The sequence below is a fragment of the Macaca thibetana genome, chromosome 3, assembly GCF_024542745.1.
Source record: "Macaca thibetana thibetana isolate TM-01 chromosome 3, ASM2454274v1, whole genome shotgun sequence".
NCBI classification, from domain to species: Eukaryota; Metazoa; Chordata; class Mammalia; order Primates; family Cercopithecidae; genus Macaca; species Macaca thibetana.
In genome coordinates, this window is record NC_065580.1 from 162,682,791 (window position 1) to 162,703,052 (window position 20,262).

General features: G+C 44.0%; 2 protein-coding genes across 27 annotated transcripts in view; one reads left to right on the forward strand and one right to left on the reverse strand.

Moving 5' to 3' along the window:
* Window positions 1-20,262, forward strand: part of ATP5PO (ATP synthase peripheral stalk subunit OSCP) — a 1,173,690-nt gene that overhangs the window by 799,948 nt on the left and 353,480 nt on the right. The window lies entirely within an intron of this gene.
* The window catches only part of MRPS6 (mitochondrial ribosomal protein S6), a 519,933-nt gene that overhangs the window by 85,294 nt on the left and 414,377 nt on the right, over window positions 1-20,262 (reverse strand). For all 7 annotated transcript variants that reach the window (XM_050784651.1, XM_050784652.1, XM_050784650.1 and 4 more), the window contains one exon: window positions 3,911-4,007. In XM_050784651.1, the coding sequence (XP_050640608.1) occupies window positions 3,911-4,007 (97 nt within the window). The remainder of the gene's footprint in view (window positions 1-3,910; window positions 4,008-20,262) is intronic.

The window sequence follows — 20,262 nt, forward strand, 5'->3', positions numbered from 1 at the left end:
GTTTTCTGCACAAGCCAAATAGGAAAGTTGAATGGAGATACAGTGGGAATCACTACTCCTGCATCTTTCAAGTCCTTCATGGTGGTACTAATCTCTGCAATCCCTCCAGGAAAGCAGTATTGCCTTTAATTTATTATTTTTCTAGGTAGAGAACATTCTAATGGCTCTCAGCCTTTCCTACCATAATAGTTCTCACTCAACATGTTCAGGGAACCATTGTAAGGATTCTGTCAGCTGCCAGCTGGCAGAATCCATTCCAGTGGTGAATTCTGGAACTCAGGGAATAACCACAGGATGGGTTAAGAGGTCTACTGAACCCACTGGAAGATGGACCTGAGCTAAAACTCCATTGATCATTCAACCTTGATCATCCATAGAGAAATTTGGGGTCTCTCCATTCAGAGCCAGTGATATGGTTTAGCTGTGTCCTCATCCAAATCTCTTATTGAATTGTAGCTCCCATAATTCCCACGTGTTGTGGGAGGGACCTGGTGTAAGGTAATTGAATCATGGGGCAGGTCTTTCCCATGTTGTTCTTGTGATAGTGAATAAGTCTTAGGAGATCTGATGGTTTTATTCAGGGGAGTTCCCCTGCACATGCTCTCTTGTCTGCCACCATGTAAGATATGACGTTGTTCCTCCTTCCCTTTCTGCCATGATTGTGAGGCCTCCCCAGCATGTGGAACTGTGAGTCAGTTAAACCTCTTTCCTTTACAAATTACCCAGCCTTGGGCATGTTTTTATTAGCAGAGAGAGAACAGACTAATGCAGTAAACTGGTACCAGTAGAGTGGGGTGCTGCTATAAAGATACCTGAACATGTGGAAGCAACTTTGAAACTGCTAACAGGCAGAGGTTGGAACAGTTTGGAGGGCTCAGAAGAAGATAGGAAAATGTCAGAAAGTTTGGAACTTCCTAGAGACTTGTTGAATGGCTTTGACCAAAATGCTGATAGTGATATGGACAATAAAGTCCAGGCTGAGGTGGTCTCAGATGAAGATGAAGAACTTGTTGGGAACTGGAGGAAAGATCACTCTTGCTATGCAGAGACTGGCAGCATTTTGCCCCTGCCCCAGGGATCTGTGGAACTTTGAACTGGAGAGAGATGATTTAGGGTATCTGACAGAAGAAATTTCCAAGCGGCAAAGCATTCAAGAGGAAGCAGAGCATAAGAGTGTGGAAAAGTTTGCAGCCTGACAGTGCATAGAAAAGAAAAAAAACATTTTCTGGGGAGAAATTCAAGCCTGCTGCAGAAATTTGCATAAGTAACAAGGAGCCAAATGTTAATCATGAAGACAATAGGGAAAATATCCCCAGGGCATGTCAAAGACCTTCATGGCAGCCCCTCCCATCACAGATCTAAAGCCTAGGAGGAAAAAATGATTTCCTGGGACCGGTCCAGGGCCCCCCTGCTGTGTGCAGCCTATGGACTTGGTGCCCTGCATCCCAGCTGCTCCAGCCATGGTTAAAAGGGGCCAAGGTACAGCTCAGGCCATGCCTTCAGAGGGTGTAAGCCCCAAGCCTTGGTAGCTTCCATATGGTATTGAGCCTGTGGGTGCACAGAAGTCAAGAATTGAGGTTTGGGAACCTTTGCTTAGATTTCAGAGGATGTATGGAAATGCCTGGATGTCCAGGCAGAAGTTTGCTGCAGGGGTAGGGCCCTCAAGGAGAACCTCTGCTAGGGCAGTGCAGAAGGGAAATGTGGGGTCAGAGCCCCCACACAGAGTCCCCACTGGGGTAGTACCTAGTGGAGCTGTGAGAAGAGGCCCACTGTCCTACAGACCCCAGAATGGTAGATCCACTGACAGCTTGCATCGTGCCCCAGAAAAGCCACAGACCCTTAACACCAGTACATGAAAGCTGCCAGGAGGGGAGTTGTACCCTGCAAAGCCACAGCGGTGGAGTTGCCCAAGACCTTGGGAGCCCACATTTTGCATCAGCATAACCTGGATGTAAGACATGAAGTCAAAGGAGATCATTTTGAAACTTCAATGTTTAATGATTGCCCTGTTGGATTTCAGACTTGCATGGTGCCTGTAGCCTTTTCGTTTTGGCCAATTTCTCCCATTTGAAATAGGTATATTTACCGAATGCCTGTACCTCCATTGTATCTGGGAAGTACCTAACTTGCTTTTTATTTTACAGGCTAATACGTAGAAAGGACTTGCCTTGTCTCAGATGAGACGTTGGACTGTGGACTTTTGAGTTAATGCTGAAATGAGTTAAGACTCTGCGGACTGTTGGGAAGGCATGATTGGTTTTGAAATGTGAGGACATGAGATTTGGAAGGGGCCAGGGGCACAACTGTATAATTTGGCTGTGTCCCCACTCAAATCTCATACTGAAATGTAGCTCCCATAAATCCCATGTGCCATGGGAGGGACCTGGTGGGAGGTAATTGAATCATGGGGGTGGGTCTTTCCCATGTTGTTCTCACGATAGTGAATAAGTCTCACAAGACCTGATGGTTTTATAAAAGGGAGCTCCCTGGCGCATGCCCTCTTACCTGCTGCCATGTAAGACATTACTTTTCTCCTCCTTCCCTTTCTGCCATGATTGTGAGGCCTCCCCAGCAATGTGGAAGTGTGAGTCAATTAAACCTCTTTCCTTTATAAATTACCTAGCCTCTGGTATGTCTTTATTAGCAGCATGAGAATAGATTAATACAGTCAGTGTCCAGCAGTCCCCAAAAGGTCTGATTATTTCCTTTTCCCTAATATACCCTGTTAAGGCTGTGTGTTCCTCTGGGGAAAGCTGGGAAAAAGATTAACAGTATAAATTTTCTATAGTATAATGAGGGCTCTTCCTTGAGCGGGCCCAGTCTCACTCAAGGGGTTCTGAGTCTGTAAAAGGCTCAAGTCTGGGAATTAACTGAGGGGTCATGAGTCTGTTTTTATGATTCAAATTAGACTTTTGTTCACTTGACCTATAACTTTTCTGCTTATACAGATCAAGTAAGAATTTAGTAGGCTTCCTATCTATTTCACTTCTATGAACACTGATCAATTAGCTAATGCCAGAGTCTGTAGGAGTAGACTGTTTTGACTGCTGCTTTGACTCTGCTGTACATTACAGTAACCCTGCCCACCTTACCTTTGACTGTTTAGTGCCACTACCTGGTCCCTGACACCCAGGAATCTATTTATTCCCATTGTGTTTGGGTTTTCCAATTCAGTAACTGTGGTTCTCATTGTGAGGTCTGGTCTACAGAAAAGAGCAATCACAGAGGTCTTCAAGAATGTTGTGGCTCCTCTCACAAATTTACTCCTCACAGTACTGGTGAAATGTATGTCTTCTACAGCCTCCCAGTGTGGATGAGTAGATCCTAAATGACAAAACCGCTCTAATATTCCAATCTCCCTAAGCCTTTGATTCCCTCCCTCTACATTAAACTAAGGTAGGTAGGTCATTTCCAATTTGCTCACAGTGGGACACCTTTGGATCTATGTTTCAACCAATAAACCAACCAAACAAACTGTTAGAGCCATTTCTAACTCCATGAACTGCAATATTAGATGCAAAATCTCTGCTTAGTGAGCCCATGTCGATAAATTCAGCCTGATCCAACTTTATGTTCCTTCTATGATTATCCCACACTTTTAGTATACAGCCCTACACATGTTCCACAGACTTCTGCCTACAGTAATTTAAAAACTCAAGCAGTTCTTCTAATTATAATTACTCTCCTGGGTCACACATGGTTCACCTTTAGGAGCCTGTTAGAACTTAAGTCAAGTTATAGGTCTGGAAGCAAAGAGGGATGGTGGGAGTGGGTCCTGAAGAGAATCAGCATTGTCTTCCAAGGCAACTGCCTCAAGTGAAGTCATTACAATTTCCTCAGGCAATGCAGGGTTAATCCTCCTGAGACCCAAGTGGACAGGCTGATACCACCGAGATGATGGTGCCATTACCTGAGAGTGGGAAGGCCATGGTCACTGAGGTTGAGGAGGCCACTTCTGCTGGGGGTAAGGAGGTCAATTCCACTGGAGATAGGGAGACGTCTGCCACCTGCAAAGCAAAATAATCAGAATTTAGGGGCTCAGTGTCCCCAGCTTCATCAGGGTCTTCCCACACCTCCCTATCCCAATTTACAGGATCCCATTCTTTCCTAATCAATGCCCTCACTTTTACCCTGTGAGGCTGGGAGCTCAATTTGTCTTGTAATTCAGCCAGCTGAAAGATAAGATTCTGTGTTTGATTTTCAGCATTTCAGCTCTGTGGCTACACATGATGAGGGTCTTTTTTAGGGCATACCAAGAAGCTCTTGAGTCATTTATGTAGCACTTGTACTGGGAGTCCCTGTTCAGCACTTCAAGTCCCTGAGCTCAGCTCATTAGGAACAACCAACCAATTCACTATATTTGTTCATTTTCCAGAAATATTTGAAAGTATTATATACAGATTCACCTATATCCTTGCTTCTCATAGGTAGTTAAGTGTATTCTATGCAGGTATTTTGTGCATTTCTATAAACAGTTTATACCATGGACTGTCATTGTTCTCTTTACTACTGGAAATAGCATAATTAGTGTCTTTAAATTTAATCAGATTAGAGATTCAATTTCAGAAACCCAAGAACTTATTTTAGAAAATTCATATTTAAAATTCTGGCTCTCTAGAACTACTCTCAGTATCAAAATCTCTATTAGGGTTCTCCACAGAAACAGAACTCTCATGTAGGTCCTCTGGAAAACTCCAATATGGATTTTGATACTGATGTACATATATAGACTTATTATGAGGAGTTAGCTCACATGATTGTGGACATTGAGAAGTCCCAGCATTCGCTGTCTGCAAACTGAAGACCCAGGAAAGCCTCTAGTATGATTCCATTTGACTCCAAAGGCCAGAGAACGAGGGGGAGCTGAAGGTGTAAATCCCAGTCAGAGGGTCAGAGAAGATGAGAGAAGCTGTCCCAGGTCAAGTAGGCAGGCCGGAAGCCAAAAGAAGCAAATTCCTCCCCTCCCTTTTGTTTTCTTAAGGCCCTCAAGGGATTGGATGATGCCCATCCACATTGGGAGGGCAATTCTCTTTATTGAGTGCACTGATTCCAATGCTAATTTCATCCAGAAACATCCTCCGGACTCCGCTAGGAACAATGTTTAATCTGGGCACGCTGTGGCCAGTCAAGTTGACACATAATTAACCATCACAGCCAAGTAGCCATGTTTAATTAGGCCATGTTTTCTGAACTATGCACCCCCTCTGCATCCTAATATCTCAAGGGTTGAGCCAAAGTATTGCTCAAAGAATATCAACAAGTGCTAATACTGCTTTTTCCCCCAAAATCAAAGTAAATAATCAAATTTTTAAAATTTTTACATATGCGCCCTTTACAATTTTTAAAATGTCTTTGGTCCCTGTGACCAGTTGTCTAAACTAGAATTTTAGTATAGGACACTGACTCTGCACTATTTATATAGTTATTTTAATTGACTGTCTCCTAAATAAGTTTGAAATTTACTGAAAAGACCACATGGTTAGTGGGAAAAGTGGGAAATTAGGCCATTGACTATTGACATACACAAAGCCCTGAAAGCCTGACTCAGTACAGTAGTGGTGTGCTAAGCACTGGGGAGACTTGAATGACTTTTGAGCTGAGAAGAAGCCCAATTACAGCTGTGCCATAGGAATACTTCTTTGACCACAGGGGCCAGGAAAGATAACAGCAAAACTTCTCAAAATGTGGTCTTCTACCAACCGGATCAGAACCCCCCAGGATCATTTTAAATGGGAACACCCAAGACCTCCAGTCAGAATTTCTGGGTGTAGGACCCAGGAATCTATATTTTAACAGTCTCCCAGATTTTAATGTACATTTTAACGTACATTGAAATTTATGAATCAGCAGATTAGATAGAGGAGAAGTGGGAGATATGAAAACCAGTTCGGTGGCTGCAGAGATTCTGCCAAAGAGAGGTGATGAGTGAATAAACTAGAGGGACTTGATCTAGAATGAAACAAGTAATAACACATGAAGGAAAAGCCAGCAATGGACAAGCAGCCAAGGGCTTCTGACCAGGGTGACCAAAGGATGGTGGGGCCATTAGCAGAAACAAGGAGGGTAGGAGAACAAGTTAGGAGGGTAGGAGAAACATATGAATTTTGTCAAAGATAATATATATGTTTGGATCTGGCCACTGTAAAAGTGAGGTGCTGGCAGGACGTCCTAGCAGGCACATGGGATGCTCTGTCATGAGCAGATATCTGCATGGTATTGTACATCTATGGTCGACTCACATGCCTAGAAACCGAGAGACATAATGAAGCTCGGGCCATGGGGCAGGTCTTCTCGGAGTCTATTAACTTTCTCTGCTTGTGGCCAGAGATGACACCCATTGCCCGACAGCTGTCTGCAGATTAGTCCATTAGTCACACAAAGGTGATGAGAACTGAGGAGAGGAAGATGAACTACCTGAAAACCAGCTTATGGTTCCCACCCCACCGGGTCTACCTGACAACAACATTTTCCAAAAGGTATCACAGTATTATTACTCTTGAGCTCTGGTTGGGATCTCTGTGCATGTCCTCATTGCAATAGTGCACCAGCAGTTCACTTTCAAAGGCAGCTTCAAAATCCTCACAGCTGTGTTTTAAACCCAGCCAATTAGATTTCACTGGAAAGTCAGTCAGGGCCAAAACCTGGGAGTAATTTCAAGGACACCTTTTAAGACCAAAAGGCAGCCTTTCAGAATTGACAGTTTCTGTAGATCCAAGTTACACAGAGCCTTTCATCTGCACATTAGCAGATGCAGGACTGGGAGGATGGACTGGAAGGACTTATCTGAAACTGGAATCATCAGGTTTCCTGAAACACACACATTTTCTTGTTTAGCTTCCCATCCACCAAGGAGGTCATCTGGGGAATATCACTGCCGGAAATATACCTAGAGGTTTTCAATTAAAATAAATTGCCTCAATCTTTGCAAATTATACAAGAACTGGCAGTGTCATACCAAGGCTACAAACTCACTCTCAGGCAAGCTCCAGGGTGACAAACTTCAGAAACCACAGATGGGGAATGAAATCCCTTCGATGCTCACAGCCTGCCCTCTGTGACCTTCTGAATGGAGTCACAGTGCCTGGTCCTCAAAAGCCCCAGGAAGCTGTCAGCAGAAGCTGTGGAAAATCCAGCCTGGTGATCAGTCCTCAGGCCTGCTTTAGTCTCCGGTTGACCCAAGGTCTTCCTGCCTGTCTCAGAGGACTCCTGGGGCCAGCTTAGGGATAGGTGGCATCACACATCCTTTCTGTAATCCACCAAGCCTAACTCATCTCAAGGACGGTAAGTAACCCTCAAGCACCTCCCAGGTCCAAACCCTCCCTGGCCTCTGATCTTTATTTCCATCAGACTCTCCTGGGCACGCAGAACAAGCAACACATTTATGTTGCTTCCCACTCTAGACCATAAACTCACTTGTATTTTTCCTTTCTGGAATTCCCCTGCTAGCTCTACAGCCCCAAGAGAGGAATTGTCCAGAGTTTGGATGAGTGACACTTGTATTGCTTACAAACTTTTCAAGATGTGAATATTTAAGATGATTCAGGACTATGCATGGTGACACATGCCTATGTCACTATATTAGTCTGCTAGGGCTGCCATAATGACGTACCACAGACTGGGTGGCTTAAACAACAGCTTTTTTGTTTTTTGGGTTTTTTTTGGGTTTTTTTGGTTTGTTTGTTTTTGAGATGGAGTCTTGCTCTGTCGCCCAGGCTGGAATGCAGTGGCACGATCTAGGCGCACTGCAACTTCTGCCTCCCTGGTTCAAGCGATTCTCCTGCCTCAGCCTCCCAAGTAGCTGGGATTACAGGCACGCACCACCACGCCCAGCTGATTTTTGTATTTTTAGTAGAGATGGAGTTTCATCATGCTGGCCAGGCTGGTCTCGATTACCTGACCTCATGATCTGCCCACCTCGGCCTCCCAAAGTGCTGGGATTACAGGTGTGAGCCACTGTGCCAGGCCAAACAACAGTTTTGTTTTGTTTTAAATACAATTCTAGAGGCTGGAAGTCCCAGATCAAGGTGTCAGCAGGGTTGGTTTCCTTCTGAGGCCTCTTTCCTTGGCTTACAGATGGCCACCTGCTTCTGGTATTAATATTTTCACATGCTCATCCCTCTGTGAGTCTGTACCCTAATTTTTTTTATAAGAACACCAGTTAGATTGGATTAAGGCCCGTCCTAACAGCCTCGTTTAACTGTGGTTACCTCTTTAAAGACCCTATCTCCGAATTCAGTCCCCTTCTGAGGTCCTGGAGGTTAGGAATTCAAACATATGAATTTGTAAGGACACAGTTCAGCTCACGACAGCCACAGAACATGCACCCAGTGGAAGTCCAAGCCCTCCTGTGCCTCGCCTCAGAGCCAGACTACCCACTGCCATATTCCTCATGAGTTGGAGTGAGTTAGGGAAGACAGAAAGTTCAGTTAAGTCAGCTGTTTCTGGTTCACAGCTCTGGTAGAAAGTTCACTGGGAAGAAGTGTTGGCAATTAATAACTGGCAGGCTCGGGTCCTCACCTGTTTAGACCCCCATCTCCCTTGTCGGGCATCACCTAGTGCCTTTTACTGATCAGCTACCCTGCCTCAAAGCCGTGGCCCCCCAGCCTTCAGAGAAGAATCTCACAAAGCATTCACACACACTCCAGGTGACAGAAATTGCTGTGCCTGCAGTGCTCTAGTTACGTGTGGGACCCAAGCACTCGGTCCAGGCCTGCTTGGAGCACGTGTGATCTCATCGGACAGAGGAGGCCGCGTGGAGGGCCCCATGCGGAGACGGGCCCAGGCACCGACCAGAGCCTGCTGGAGGCTGCGTGCAGCTGTTTGAAGAGAATTAGTTTGACCCTCACAATGGAAGAGGCAGAACAGTTCAGGAAACCTACTCTAAAAGGGCAAAGATACCTACATCTGTGTCAAAGAGAAGCACTGCTATTGGTGAGAAAACACTGCAAGATGGAACAAGGTGTGGTACCGTTTAGAGGAGGGTCAGACCCGAGGCCCGGGTGAGAAACGCTTGGGGGAAGGTGGTCGTTGAGCTGAGTCTGGAAGGCTGTGGGTAAATGGGAGTGGATCCCAGAAGTGGGGGGCACAGCCTGTACAATGACCAGATTTCAGGCCTGTTCTGACCCAAGCAAAGGCAAAGACCGAGTGCTGCTTGAAAGCATCCCCAGAGCTACACGCCCCAGAAAGAGCAGGAGCTGAAGGCACTTGCCTGTGGCCAAAATAGCGCCTGCAGACAGCGGGAGAGGCCAGCCTGTTCTCGGACTCAGCACCCCTTCTGTATCGGAACCAGAAACTGGCTCTCCACTGTCAGCATGATTGCTTTCCAGGAATCTCCTGTTTTGTAAAGTATTTTTGCCAAGATGTGATGTTTTGCAAGCCCTGCAGCCCATCTCCCTCCTCCTCCGTCAAACTGATGAAACCATTCATCTTCCAGCCCCAGGCAGCCTTACCCCACCCCAGCCTCACTCCCCAACTCACCCCAAAGTCTGGCTAAGACCCAGGAGTCTCAGAGGCAGAAGACAAGCCCGTCTGTCTGAACCAGAACTGGCGACACGGAGGGGCTGTGGTATCCTCACTGCCCAGCGAAGACAACTGCCTGTTGGCAGACACTCCCAAGGGGCCTAAAAATCTCCAAGACAGTCCCTGCATTTGGCAAGAGACAGGGTCGGATCATTTATGAGTGTATTTTGACATGAATTGAGGGCAAGGGGCCGTTTCTGAAATATTTGCTAGAGAGCTGTATTTTAAACTCATTGCACTGCTCAGTGACTCCTGCTCCACATAAACTAATCAATACAGTAAATATTTATTCAAATTCCCATTTACGAGGCCAAAGGGAAAACAGGTTAACTACAGAGGAAGTGCTTCATGCATGTTGATACCTGTACCCAGAAATCATTTATCCCAGCCTTGCAAGGAAACAGTAAATTTCACCAGCCCACTACTGTGCATCAATCCAGACAGAAACTTCTTAAGGCTGGATGATATGTTATTAATATTGATCAAGCTATGGGACAAGCATTGTTCTAAAAATTGTGCATGTATTAATGTACATAACCCAAAAGAGACTTCCATTTTACCGCAAAAACATCAAAATCCTACATTAAAAATGTAATAGATTTTAAGAACATTTTTAAATTCAAAACCACCCCGGGACTCTTTATGTCAGCATCCTGGGTAGTACCTCGTGGTAGTATTGCCCCACCGTGAATACTGATGTGATAACGAACTGTACCTTTAATATCTTAAGACTTTAATCCTAAGGACTAAACCCAGATTGTTCTATCTCAGCGTTCCTGGGAGCCCTGTGAAAGCTAAAAGCTAATTTGGGATTTAGTCTACATATTGTAAAGAATTCCCAGTCGCTGTTTGAGCCCTTGGTGAGCAGCCGTGCCAAGAAATTACCCCAGACCTTTCTGGTAACCTAGCCAGGGCCCAGGAGAGAGAGAGAGGAGAGAGAGAGTGGACAGGTCACTTTGTCTCCACTCTAGCTTAGCCAGGGCTAGGATCATGACCCCACTAGCAGCAAGCGTACAGCTTTGGGAGAAATAGGAAAGTAATCCAGTCAGAAAACACTGTAGGAATTGAGAGGGCAAAATAGCTGCCACAAGACCTAAATGATGTCGGAATGCTTTTCAGAAAGTCTACTCTGTTCCCTACTTCTGGTGCAGTGGGGGAGACGTGTAAGATTGCAAAGTCATACTCCTTCGGGGATGAATGCCCTCAGCCCATGCCCTTGACAGGTGAATGCAAACTATTATGTAGTTGGACATATTTACTTTACATGCATTTGTGTATGAGTATGTGTCATGCCCATGGGGTTTCCTCCTCTGTGGATTAGGGAGGGTTGAAAGTTTCCCCTCTCTTGTCCTTGAAGGAATATGTGACTCTAATAGTGAGGCGTTCAGTCACCCTGTCTAACCTTTGTCAGCAAAGGGAAAATTGAAACCTCCAATAGAGCCCCGTGACCAGCCAATTTTTTCACCTTAGCCTAGGACATCACTAACTATGAACAGCAACACAGGTTAGGCAGTTGCCATTTTTCAGAGAAGCTTGCAGGAGGGTGGAAGCCGATCCAAAATGTTTGCTGGCGGGGCGGGGACACAGAATGCAATTATATGGAGAACATGAATTTATTCACATTACAACTCAGAGATTCAAAGAAACTATTCTTTACTGTCTCTATAGCTTCATCTGATATTTCTCGTGAGAGGCTAGCCTTCTGGGCAGTAGGAGCTACTAAGACTGGCCAACTGACAATAGTTCAGGTTTTTTTCCAGTTTAAACTGCCTCCTTTCAATTTAAATGTTGAGTCCGTTTATTCCAAGTTCAATTCCCTTTAGGATAGCTCATATTTTAATAGTGTATATAGGACTGCTCAGATTTCCTCCTGTGGTTGCTTTGTTACTTTCCAATATGGCAGCCAGTGTCGGAGGAAAGATGGAATTTTCATGATTTTGAAGTGGGAGGGAGAGTCATCTCTGAACCCCCCTTCTGGAAAGCTCCCCTAGCCAGATTTCCTTATCAACTTCTGCCTGACCCTTTGAGGGCACCCAGGCACTTCTGTTGGTCCATTCCCTACTGGTGTCGAAGGCATCTAAAGAGGCTAATCTCTGGTTTTCCCTCTGCCTGACCCAGTGATCTCATATGTATTGCCCAGGCTGGTGCAGGGACAGGCTATGAAACAATCTCCTGCTAGAGTCCTAAATGGTGTTTCTCAGTTTACCCAACAGTCCCCCACCACCATCAACTCTGGGAGTGTGAAAAGGAGAGGGGATATTAGGGCTGGGGCTTGGTCTCTTGCCTCCCTTTTTACTGTCAGCCCTCTGCCAATCCTTCTGCACCTATGGAAGTGGCCAAAAGCTGGGGTCCTCCAAGAGGTCTGAAGCACCCCACCCTTTTTTTTTTATTTTTATTTTGAGACAGAGTCTTGCTCTGTCATCCAGGCTAGAGTACAATGGTGTGATCTCTGCTCACTGCAACTTCTGCCTTCTGGGTTCAAGTGATTCTCCCGTCTCAGCCTCCCAAATAGCGGGATTACAAGCACCTGCCACCATGGCTGGCTAATTTTGTTTGTTTGGTTGGTTGGTTTTTTTTGTATTTTTAGTAAAGACGCAGTTTAGCCATGTTGGCCAGGCTAGTCTCGAACTCCTGACCTCAAGTGATCCGCCCACCTCGGCCTCCTAAAATGCTAGGATTACAGGTGTGAGCCACCATGCTCAGCCTGAAGCCCCTTTTTATATACCTATGAAGGAATGTCACTAATCTTGATGTTTTGGTCTTCTCATGGCTATCTGGATGTTTTTGGTGGCCCCATGGGATACAAGTTTGTGATCAAGATCCCTGATCCTGACCCAATTGTCTTCCTTCTTGTTTCTTCTTTGCACTCACAATTGCAGGTCCACATAGGGTGGCCTTCAAGCTCTTCTCATAGATCATAGCCTTCCCCTGCCCAGGAGCAACAAGCCTCAAAGCCTACTTGCCACAGGCTGAAGTCTGTCTCTTCCATAATTATGGAAACATTTTAGAATATCAGTCTTCCACTTCTGGGTTTTAAAATTTAATAAATTTTGAAAGTCCTCTTCCTCTCTGCAAAATCTGGATTTCAGGACTATTGTCTTCCTTCAAAAATTCTATTTTGGATGTCATAAACTTCCTTTCTCTGTGCATCCTGACATAACAATTCCGATTATTTCCCAACCTCCCTGAGGGGCAACAGATGGCTCAAACTGCATAGGGAGAACTGGGGGGAAGTTCTGCCCACAAAAATGCCAAGGGGAAAAGCACATGAGTAGTTTGCAAAAACAAAAAGCAAACAACCAAAAAACAAAAAATCCTATCCCCATTTCATAAATCGATTACTGAGACTCAGTCAAATGCCTGTCCTCAGCCTTATTTGCTTCTGTTCTCAGAACTACACGAAAACTTTAGTGGATGAGAATGGGTTCACCAAAGGCCCAAAGCCTGCCCCACCTGGTGTCTCCATGGGATGATTACTCATCCCTGTCTCTGCTACTTCTCAAACCGTCTAGTCAGACCCTACAACCGTCATATGACCGCACCACAACGAGAACCGGGTACTTATGACTATGACAGGAACTTGAGGGACAATATGATGTCTTTTCAATGTCAGAAATGACAGATGGGGCTTGACTTAACAGTTGTACAAAGTTACCAACTTATGGCTGATCTCTTTTGCCACATGATGAAAAGGTGTTCAGACAAACTGCCATAACCGTCTTAAAGACTCTGCAAAGGAGAGAACACAGGCCAAGTGTGGTGGCTCATGCCTGTAATCCCAGCACTTTGGGAGGTCAAGGTGGGTGGATCCCCTAAGGTCAGGAGTTCGAGACCAGCCTGACCAACATGGTGAAATCTCATCTCTACTAAAAATACAAAAATTAGCTGGGCATGGTGGCGGGCACCTGTAATGCCAGCTACTTGGGAGACTGAGGCAGGAAAATTGCTTGAACCCAGGAGGCAGAGGTTGCAGAGAGCTGAGATCACGCCATTGCACTCCAGCCTGGGTGACAAGAGCGAAACTCTGTCTCAAAATAAAAAGGAGGGAACACAGCCATGTGGATTTCTCAATGCCCTTTGTATGGATGATGCCGTCAGGAAAACTCAGGGAAAACCAAAGAGAACAGAGCCAAAGAGTACAATGCACTTGGATCTTCTTCATTCACCAACTTCTCTAGAAGCCACTTCAAAGAGACAGAACTATTGTTATTTTTTGTGTTGTCCTGTACTCATGTGGCAACTTAGCTTTCAAAGGACTGTCACACCTACTAGTTCCTTTTATCCTCTCAAAGCCCCATGAGGTGGGTACAACTACAATCATCTCCTTTGACAGATGTGTCAGCCTCTAGGGCACACCATGGTGGTGTGAGATGCTCCAAAGAAATCCGGGTGACTCCCAAAGTGAGTTCTTTACACTGTGTCGCAAACAGGCAATTGGATCTAAATCTTCATAGAAAGATGGAAAGTTGAGTGATGTTGCTGAATGGTTTAGAGTGAGACAACAGGCGTCTATAGATTTGTGCTGGACCTATAGGTTCTCATCCTGGTTTGGCCACTCGATGGCCATGCAAGTTTGAGAAAGTCATTGAACCTCTTCAGACTTAGTTTCCTTGATTGAAAAACAGGAATAAAAATAATATCTGCCCTGCTCTCTGTGCAGGATGGCCAAATGCATCAAAATTAAGCACCTGTGGGTGCTGTATTTATGGAAGAATTTTTGGACACAATCGACCTTCAGAGAGGTGGGGCGATAACTACAACAGGCCCAGGCTTCTGTCTTTTCTAGTCAACATTTTATATATCAATCCTGGCTTTCTGCTTCCTTATCTCAGGAAAGAAAGAGGAAAAGCATGTGTGTAATCAATATAAATTAGTCCTTTTATTCTTGCTTACAGATGACTGGAGGAAGAACATAGCATAAGTATGGTGAAGGATGTGGCTATTGGGGTCCTTGGTCTGTATGTTAGAAGAGCACTTTACAAACACTTTTATACATTTTCTGGCAACCAAGTCAGCAAGCAGAACAAATAGCATCACCTGGATACAAAGACTGAAGAATGGAGCTGAGGACTAGTGTGAACTGAGTCTCTCCTCCTCCCCCTGTGCAAGGTTTGGGGTTGAAACTTGAGCACTTGAGACAAAAGATTTGAGCAACTCGAATGAATGCATTCTTTCTGAAATGCAGCCACAGTCACCATCACTAATCCTTGAGCACCTAGTATTTACGGAGCGTCGTGTCGATTTACAAATAGATGCTCATCTCCTGTTAGTGGCTCAGTATTGTGCTAGGGCCCAAAAGCTATGTTCAAGTGCAGTATTGGTGGCTTCCCATGGTTTATGAGTGTCTTTGCAGAAACCCCCCAAATATATGAAATAGTAATAAATGGTTTGGGCCAGAACTGAAACCAGCGTAGGGCATGTCACTCACTATAAGGAACGTAATGAAATAACGAGAGATTGGATCAATCATTTAAAATGAATTAATGGGAAACATACTATGAAGGGCTAGGTTTTATGGTTCAAGGATAAAGGGGTTTGGATAGAAAACAGACCAATTAAAGTGACTATCATTAGAGGAAGTGTCATGGAGAAGGAGAGACTTAACTGGATATTAATAGATCAGTAAACATTTTATGTCAAGGTAAAAGGTGAAGCTATGCTTGATAGGAGGAAAAAAAGAACAAAATCCCAAAGAGGGTATATATAAGGCATGCATAGTACAGCGGTGTGCTGGTAAACATTCAGCAACCCTCTGTTGGTGGATGAGGGACTTGATTAGTAACATTTGCCAATTTCCAAGGCATAAACACTCCCAGTATGGCTAATCTCAAGTGACCAGCATGACATCATGGAATGGGTAGTTGGAAGGGATGGGCATTAGCAAACCATTATAGAGTATTTCCACCATTAAGATACAACCACCATGAATGATCTTAGGAGTACAGATAATGGTGAAACCATTTGGAAGCTATGAGTTTTGAGTATGCATTAACTTTTTAAACCTAATTTATTTAATTGTAAGTTTATATAATTTACTATATAATGACAACAGTGTTTACCCATGGCTCACAAGCTTCCTGAACATCTCAGCGCAGGCTCTTGGGAGCCTGTATGAGAGAGTTCCTGCACATGATTATGGCCCAGATCCGAAACAGGAAAGCCATCCCACGGGAATGATTCATGCAGGAGGTTTGAGGGAAATAACATTCGCTTCATAGAGCCAGATCATAAAGACCAAGAAAGACGAGGAACCTGGTATAGAGGGAATGGAGTAGGACTGAGAGCCCCCAAGCGTGGAGCTGCCATGATGTTTCAGGAAGCTGGAGAGGGGTGCAGGAGACAGACTGGGGAAGGAGAGTGCATTGAAAGGCGGGGTGGGAAGAGGAGCTTAAAATTGGGGCGAGAGATTGGGTGGAGATGGGGAGACTAATATGAGGGATATTTTAAAGTAAACCCAGCACAATATGTCACCCAGATTTGGGGATTCAGAGAAGGGCCCATTAAAGGTGCAGGAGGTAAGTCTGATTGGCTGAGAGGGGAGTTGCTGCTGAGAGAAGGAGCTGACCTGAACATCCTGGGAAGGATGATGAGTTCTCAAACCTGCTGCATGGGAGGCAATGGCCCGGGAGATGCAGCAGGGGAAAGGTCTACAGCAGTGACATTGTGGACAACTGTCAGGGGATACGAGGCTGGAGCCTGTGGGAGAGGAATGTGATTGGAAATGTCCATTTTGGGGTTTCAGTCCACAGCTGGCAGAAGAAGCCTTGAGATGAATGAGCTCTCTGGAGAAAGACATACAGAAAAGAAGCATTAAGCTTGGCACACACTGGCATCTGAAGGTGGGAGGAGGAAGAAGAGCCACAAATGATTCCAGATAAGAAGTCCCCAGAGCCGGGTGCAGTGGCTCACGCCTGTAATCCCAGCACTTTGGGAGGCCAAGGTGGGCGGATCATGAGGTCAGGAGATCGAGACCATCCTGGCTAACAAGGTGAAACCCCATCTCTACTAACAATACAAAAAATTAGCCGGGCGTGGTGACGGGTGCCTGTAGTCCCAGCTACTTGGGAGGCTGAGGCAGGAGAATGGCATGAATCCAGGAGGCAGAGCTTGCAGTGAGCTGAGATTGTGCCACTGTACTTCAGCCTGGCATCACAGAGCAAGACTCCATCTCAAAAAAATTAAAAAAAAAAAAAAAAAGAAGTCCCCAGAGGGTAGGAGAACGAGAGAAAAAGGTCTCAGAGACCAAGATGGGGCCATTTCCCAAAGGGAAGTGTATGTCCAATGCATTAGGGTTGCTGGCTAAGCTAAAATAGTGAAAAATAAGTTCTCCTTTCTCAGACAGGGATGTTAGCTAGGCTAAAACAGAGAAAAATAAGTCACTTCTCAGAAAGAAAGAGTGACAGTAATGGAATTTAATTCCACCTCATGAAGAGAAACCAAGTCCACTACTTGGGGCAGAAGCTGTTCTCCTGGCCTGGGTTACCTGGAAGGTGCCTCAATGTTGTACCTCACTGTGCTATGGAGGCACAGGCTCTTTGTTCCAAGGAGGGGCGCCCAGTCAGTAAAAACGTGTGTTGGGAAATCTCGCCGCGCTAAACATGTTCCAGAAACTTCTCAATAGTCAACAATTTAAAAGCCTGAGATCATAGAAGTTAAAACTCTAATAAGCAACTAAAAGGAGAGTACAACATATGCAGCCTTAGAGACATTTCCTTCTACCCTAGGAATATAAAATTGCAATTTGTGAAATAATCTGGCAGTGACCTTGATTGCAGTTGTTTCCTTTCAGAAGATTCTCCATGAAACCTAAAAACACAAGTCTCATTCCTTTAGAGGAAATCTTTTTTAAATGTCCAAAAATAATAGAGTATAAATACAGCAGTCCTCTTGAAGGAATGTGCTGTATACGTCCATTGTCCATTACAAACGCCAGAGGTACCACATGAGGTCTTTAGGGATTACTATATAAATAATGAACACTCTTAAAAATGCAAAATCCAATTCAATAGTGCTTTCATTGCTCTTATTTTGGATTATGTCTATTGAGAGAGAAAACAGATTTCAAGCCAAATAGAGAGAAAGATAATACCCCATATATTGTGTTTAATTTAACATATTTTATAACAGAAATAACAAAGACAAGGCTTACTCTACAGCTTTACTTTTTAAGATTTAGTGATTCCAGTAATGCTTTTGCTTTGTGAAATGCTGAAAATAAAGCAAGAATATTTACATTCTTGTTTTATTTTATACAATGCTTCTCATCATTTCCCTGTTTGTGTAGTCTTATGTATGTTCTTTCTTTTGTTCCTAACCCTTTACAAGGACAACCCAAAAAAAATAAACCTATGTTTTTTTCATTTTTGTTCTTGAATGATAGAATGTTTCTTAACTCTTTATGATATATATTAAAACCACCCACATATTGCTGCACCAGGCTTTAATTAGGGGGAGAGTTTTTTCCCGATTGCATCTCCTTAGCTACATGGATTGTGCTACAATCAGGAGAACAACAGGAGAAATGAAGAGAAATGACAAAATTGTTTGTTGACAGGGCTTTGGGGAAGAAGACACACTCACTCAACTTTGCTGGTGGCACCATAAATTGAAAAAAGAAATCATTTCAAGAGTAATTTTGCAATATGTGACAAGTCATAAAAATTATCCTACTCTTTGACCCAGTAGGGTTCTTGGAGAAACATGTCCCAAGGAATAATTCCAAGGAAACAAAAATATTTGTAAGAAGATGTGTTGAGCCCTTCCATATATTAAAATGAATAATTGGAAACAGCCCAGGTACCCAACTGTGAGGAAATGGCTTAGGCAGACTGTGCTCTATTAATATAATGGAATATTAAGTGGTCACTAGGAATGACAATTATAGAGATGATTATGCAATCTGAGAAGTATCATGCAAAATCATTTTAAATGGAAAGAGGAGAAAACATAGCAATGCACAGAGTGAAAGGCAACATTTCCTGCCTCCATAGGAGGGTGTGTGATATAAAGAACTGGGGATGTAGCAGTTCAGTTACTGGATTCCTCAGCTTTTATTTCACCTGCCTTTTAGATGGGCCTGTTTGACCTCCATTGCTTAGCTTATAAATCCTACTATTCTCAATCTGTAGGCAGCACACTCTTCTGAGAAGGGAGAGGCAATACTAGAAGGTAGAGGCAAGCATAGTTTAAAAAAAATACAATGATTTGCCCAATTGTTTTCGTGTGTGTGTGTGTGTGTGTGCGTGTGTGTTTGTGTGTGTGTGATTATGTATAGTTGAATTTGAAGCTCAAATAATATTTTTAAAGAATGTGAGCTTTGTATGTTTATCAAAAGCAAGGCTTTAAAAGGTTGAGAAAAAGTTCCCTCTTTTAACTTGTCCTAGGTATTTATGAAACTATTTAATGCCGTGTAAATTGGATCTGCAGATATTCCCTTGAAATTGCCCATATTGAAGCAGTCTAGCCTTCCACAATGATCTTGAGGTGCAAGGAACACACAAAAGAATTGCCTATCCAACAATTTGCTAAGGAAGAGAGTTTATATGAGATAAACAGGCTGCTGGTCTGTCTCGCTGAGGTGGCAATATGGTCATACACTCAAAGACAAATTTTTAAAGGGAATTTTAAAATGTTATTAAGGGCAGTGAACTAAATGGAGGACCAAATATTCTCTGAGTGTATGACTAAACAGTCTCATTGTTTTGTTACATACTTAAATGGAACTTCTGCCATATCTGTGTACAATGAGTCCTCCTACATCCAGGCACTGGGACTCAACCCACCACCTCCTCTGAGTCCTGCTTCATCAGGGTTCCATCTGTCGCCAGCTCCTCCACTGCCATCTCCAGTGGCTTCTTACTCCATTGTCCTTAATCTAAATGAAACTTACACTGTATCTTTCCTTTTCCCTTCAGACAGTGGTATGCCAGTACATGTTTAACAACCAGTTCTCTGGAAAGAAGAGCTCTGACTTACAGCCCTTGCCAATTGCCGTGGTGTAAATACTCTTATCATGGTTGATTTCAAACTACCAACATGACATTACTGAATACAGAGGAGAAGAGGTGCGTAATCAATAGCACAAGCATCATGTAGTATTTACACACAGGGACAATAAAGTATAGATAATAGTAACATGAAATAAAATCATTAGAAAATGAAGAGTTTTGAATATTCATTATCATTTTTAAAAAAATGTATTTGGGCCGGGCGCGGTGGCTCACGCCTGTAATCCCAGCACTTTGGGAGGCCGAGGCGGGTGGATCACGAGGTCAGGAGATCGAGACCATCTTGGTTAACACGGTGAAACCCCGTCTCTACTAAAACTACAAAAAATTAGCCGGGCGTCATGGCGGGTGCCTGTAGTCCCAGCTACTCGGGAGGCTGAGGCAGGAGAATGGCGTGAACCCGGGAGGCGGAGCTTGCAGTGAGCCGAGATCACGCCACTGCACTCCAGCCTGGGCGACAGAGCGAGACTCCGTCTCAAAAAAAAAAAAAAAAAAAGTATTTAACTGTAAGCTTATAAAATTTAATTTTAATCTAATCAAAATTTAATTGTAATGAATTACAAAATTTAATTTAATAATAGCTCATGAAATTCCTGAAAAGTTAATAATCAGTTCTTGCAATCCAGCCCTAGCACATAGCTCTAACACACCAGCCCATCTCTCCATCAAAATTTGGATCATAAAACTATTGTGTCAAAGGATTTCATGGTCATTTGACACTACCCTCTTTGAAGCT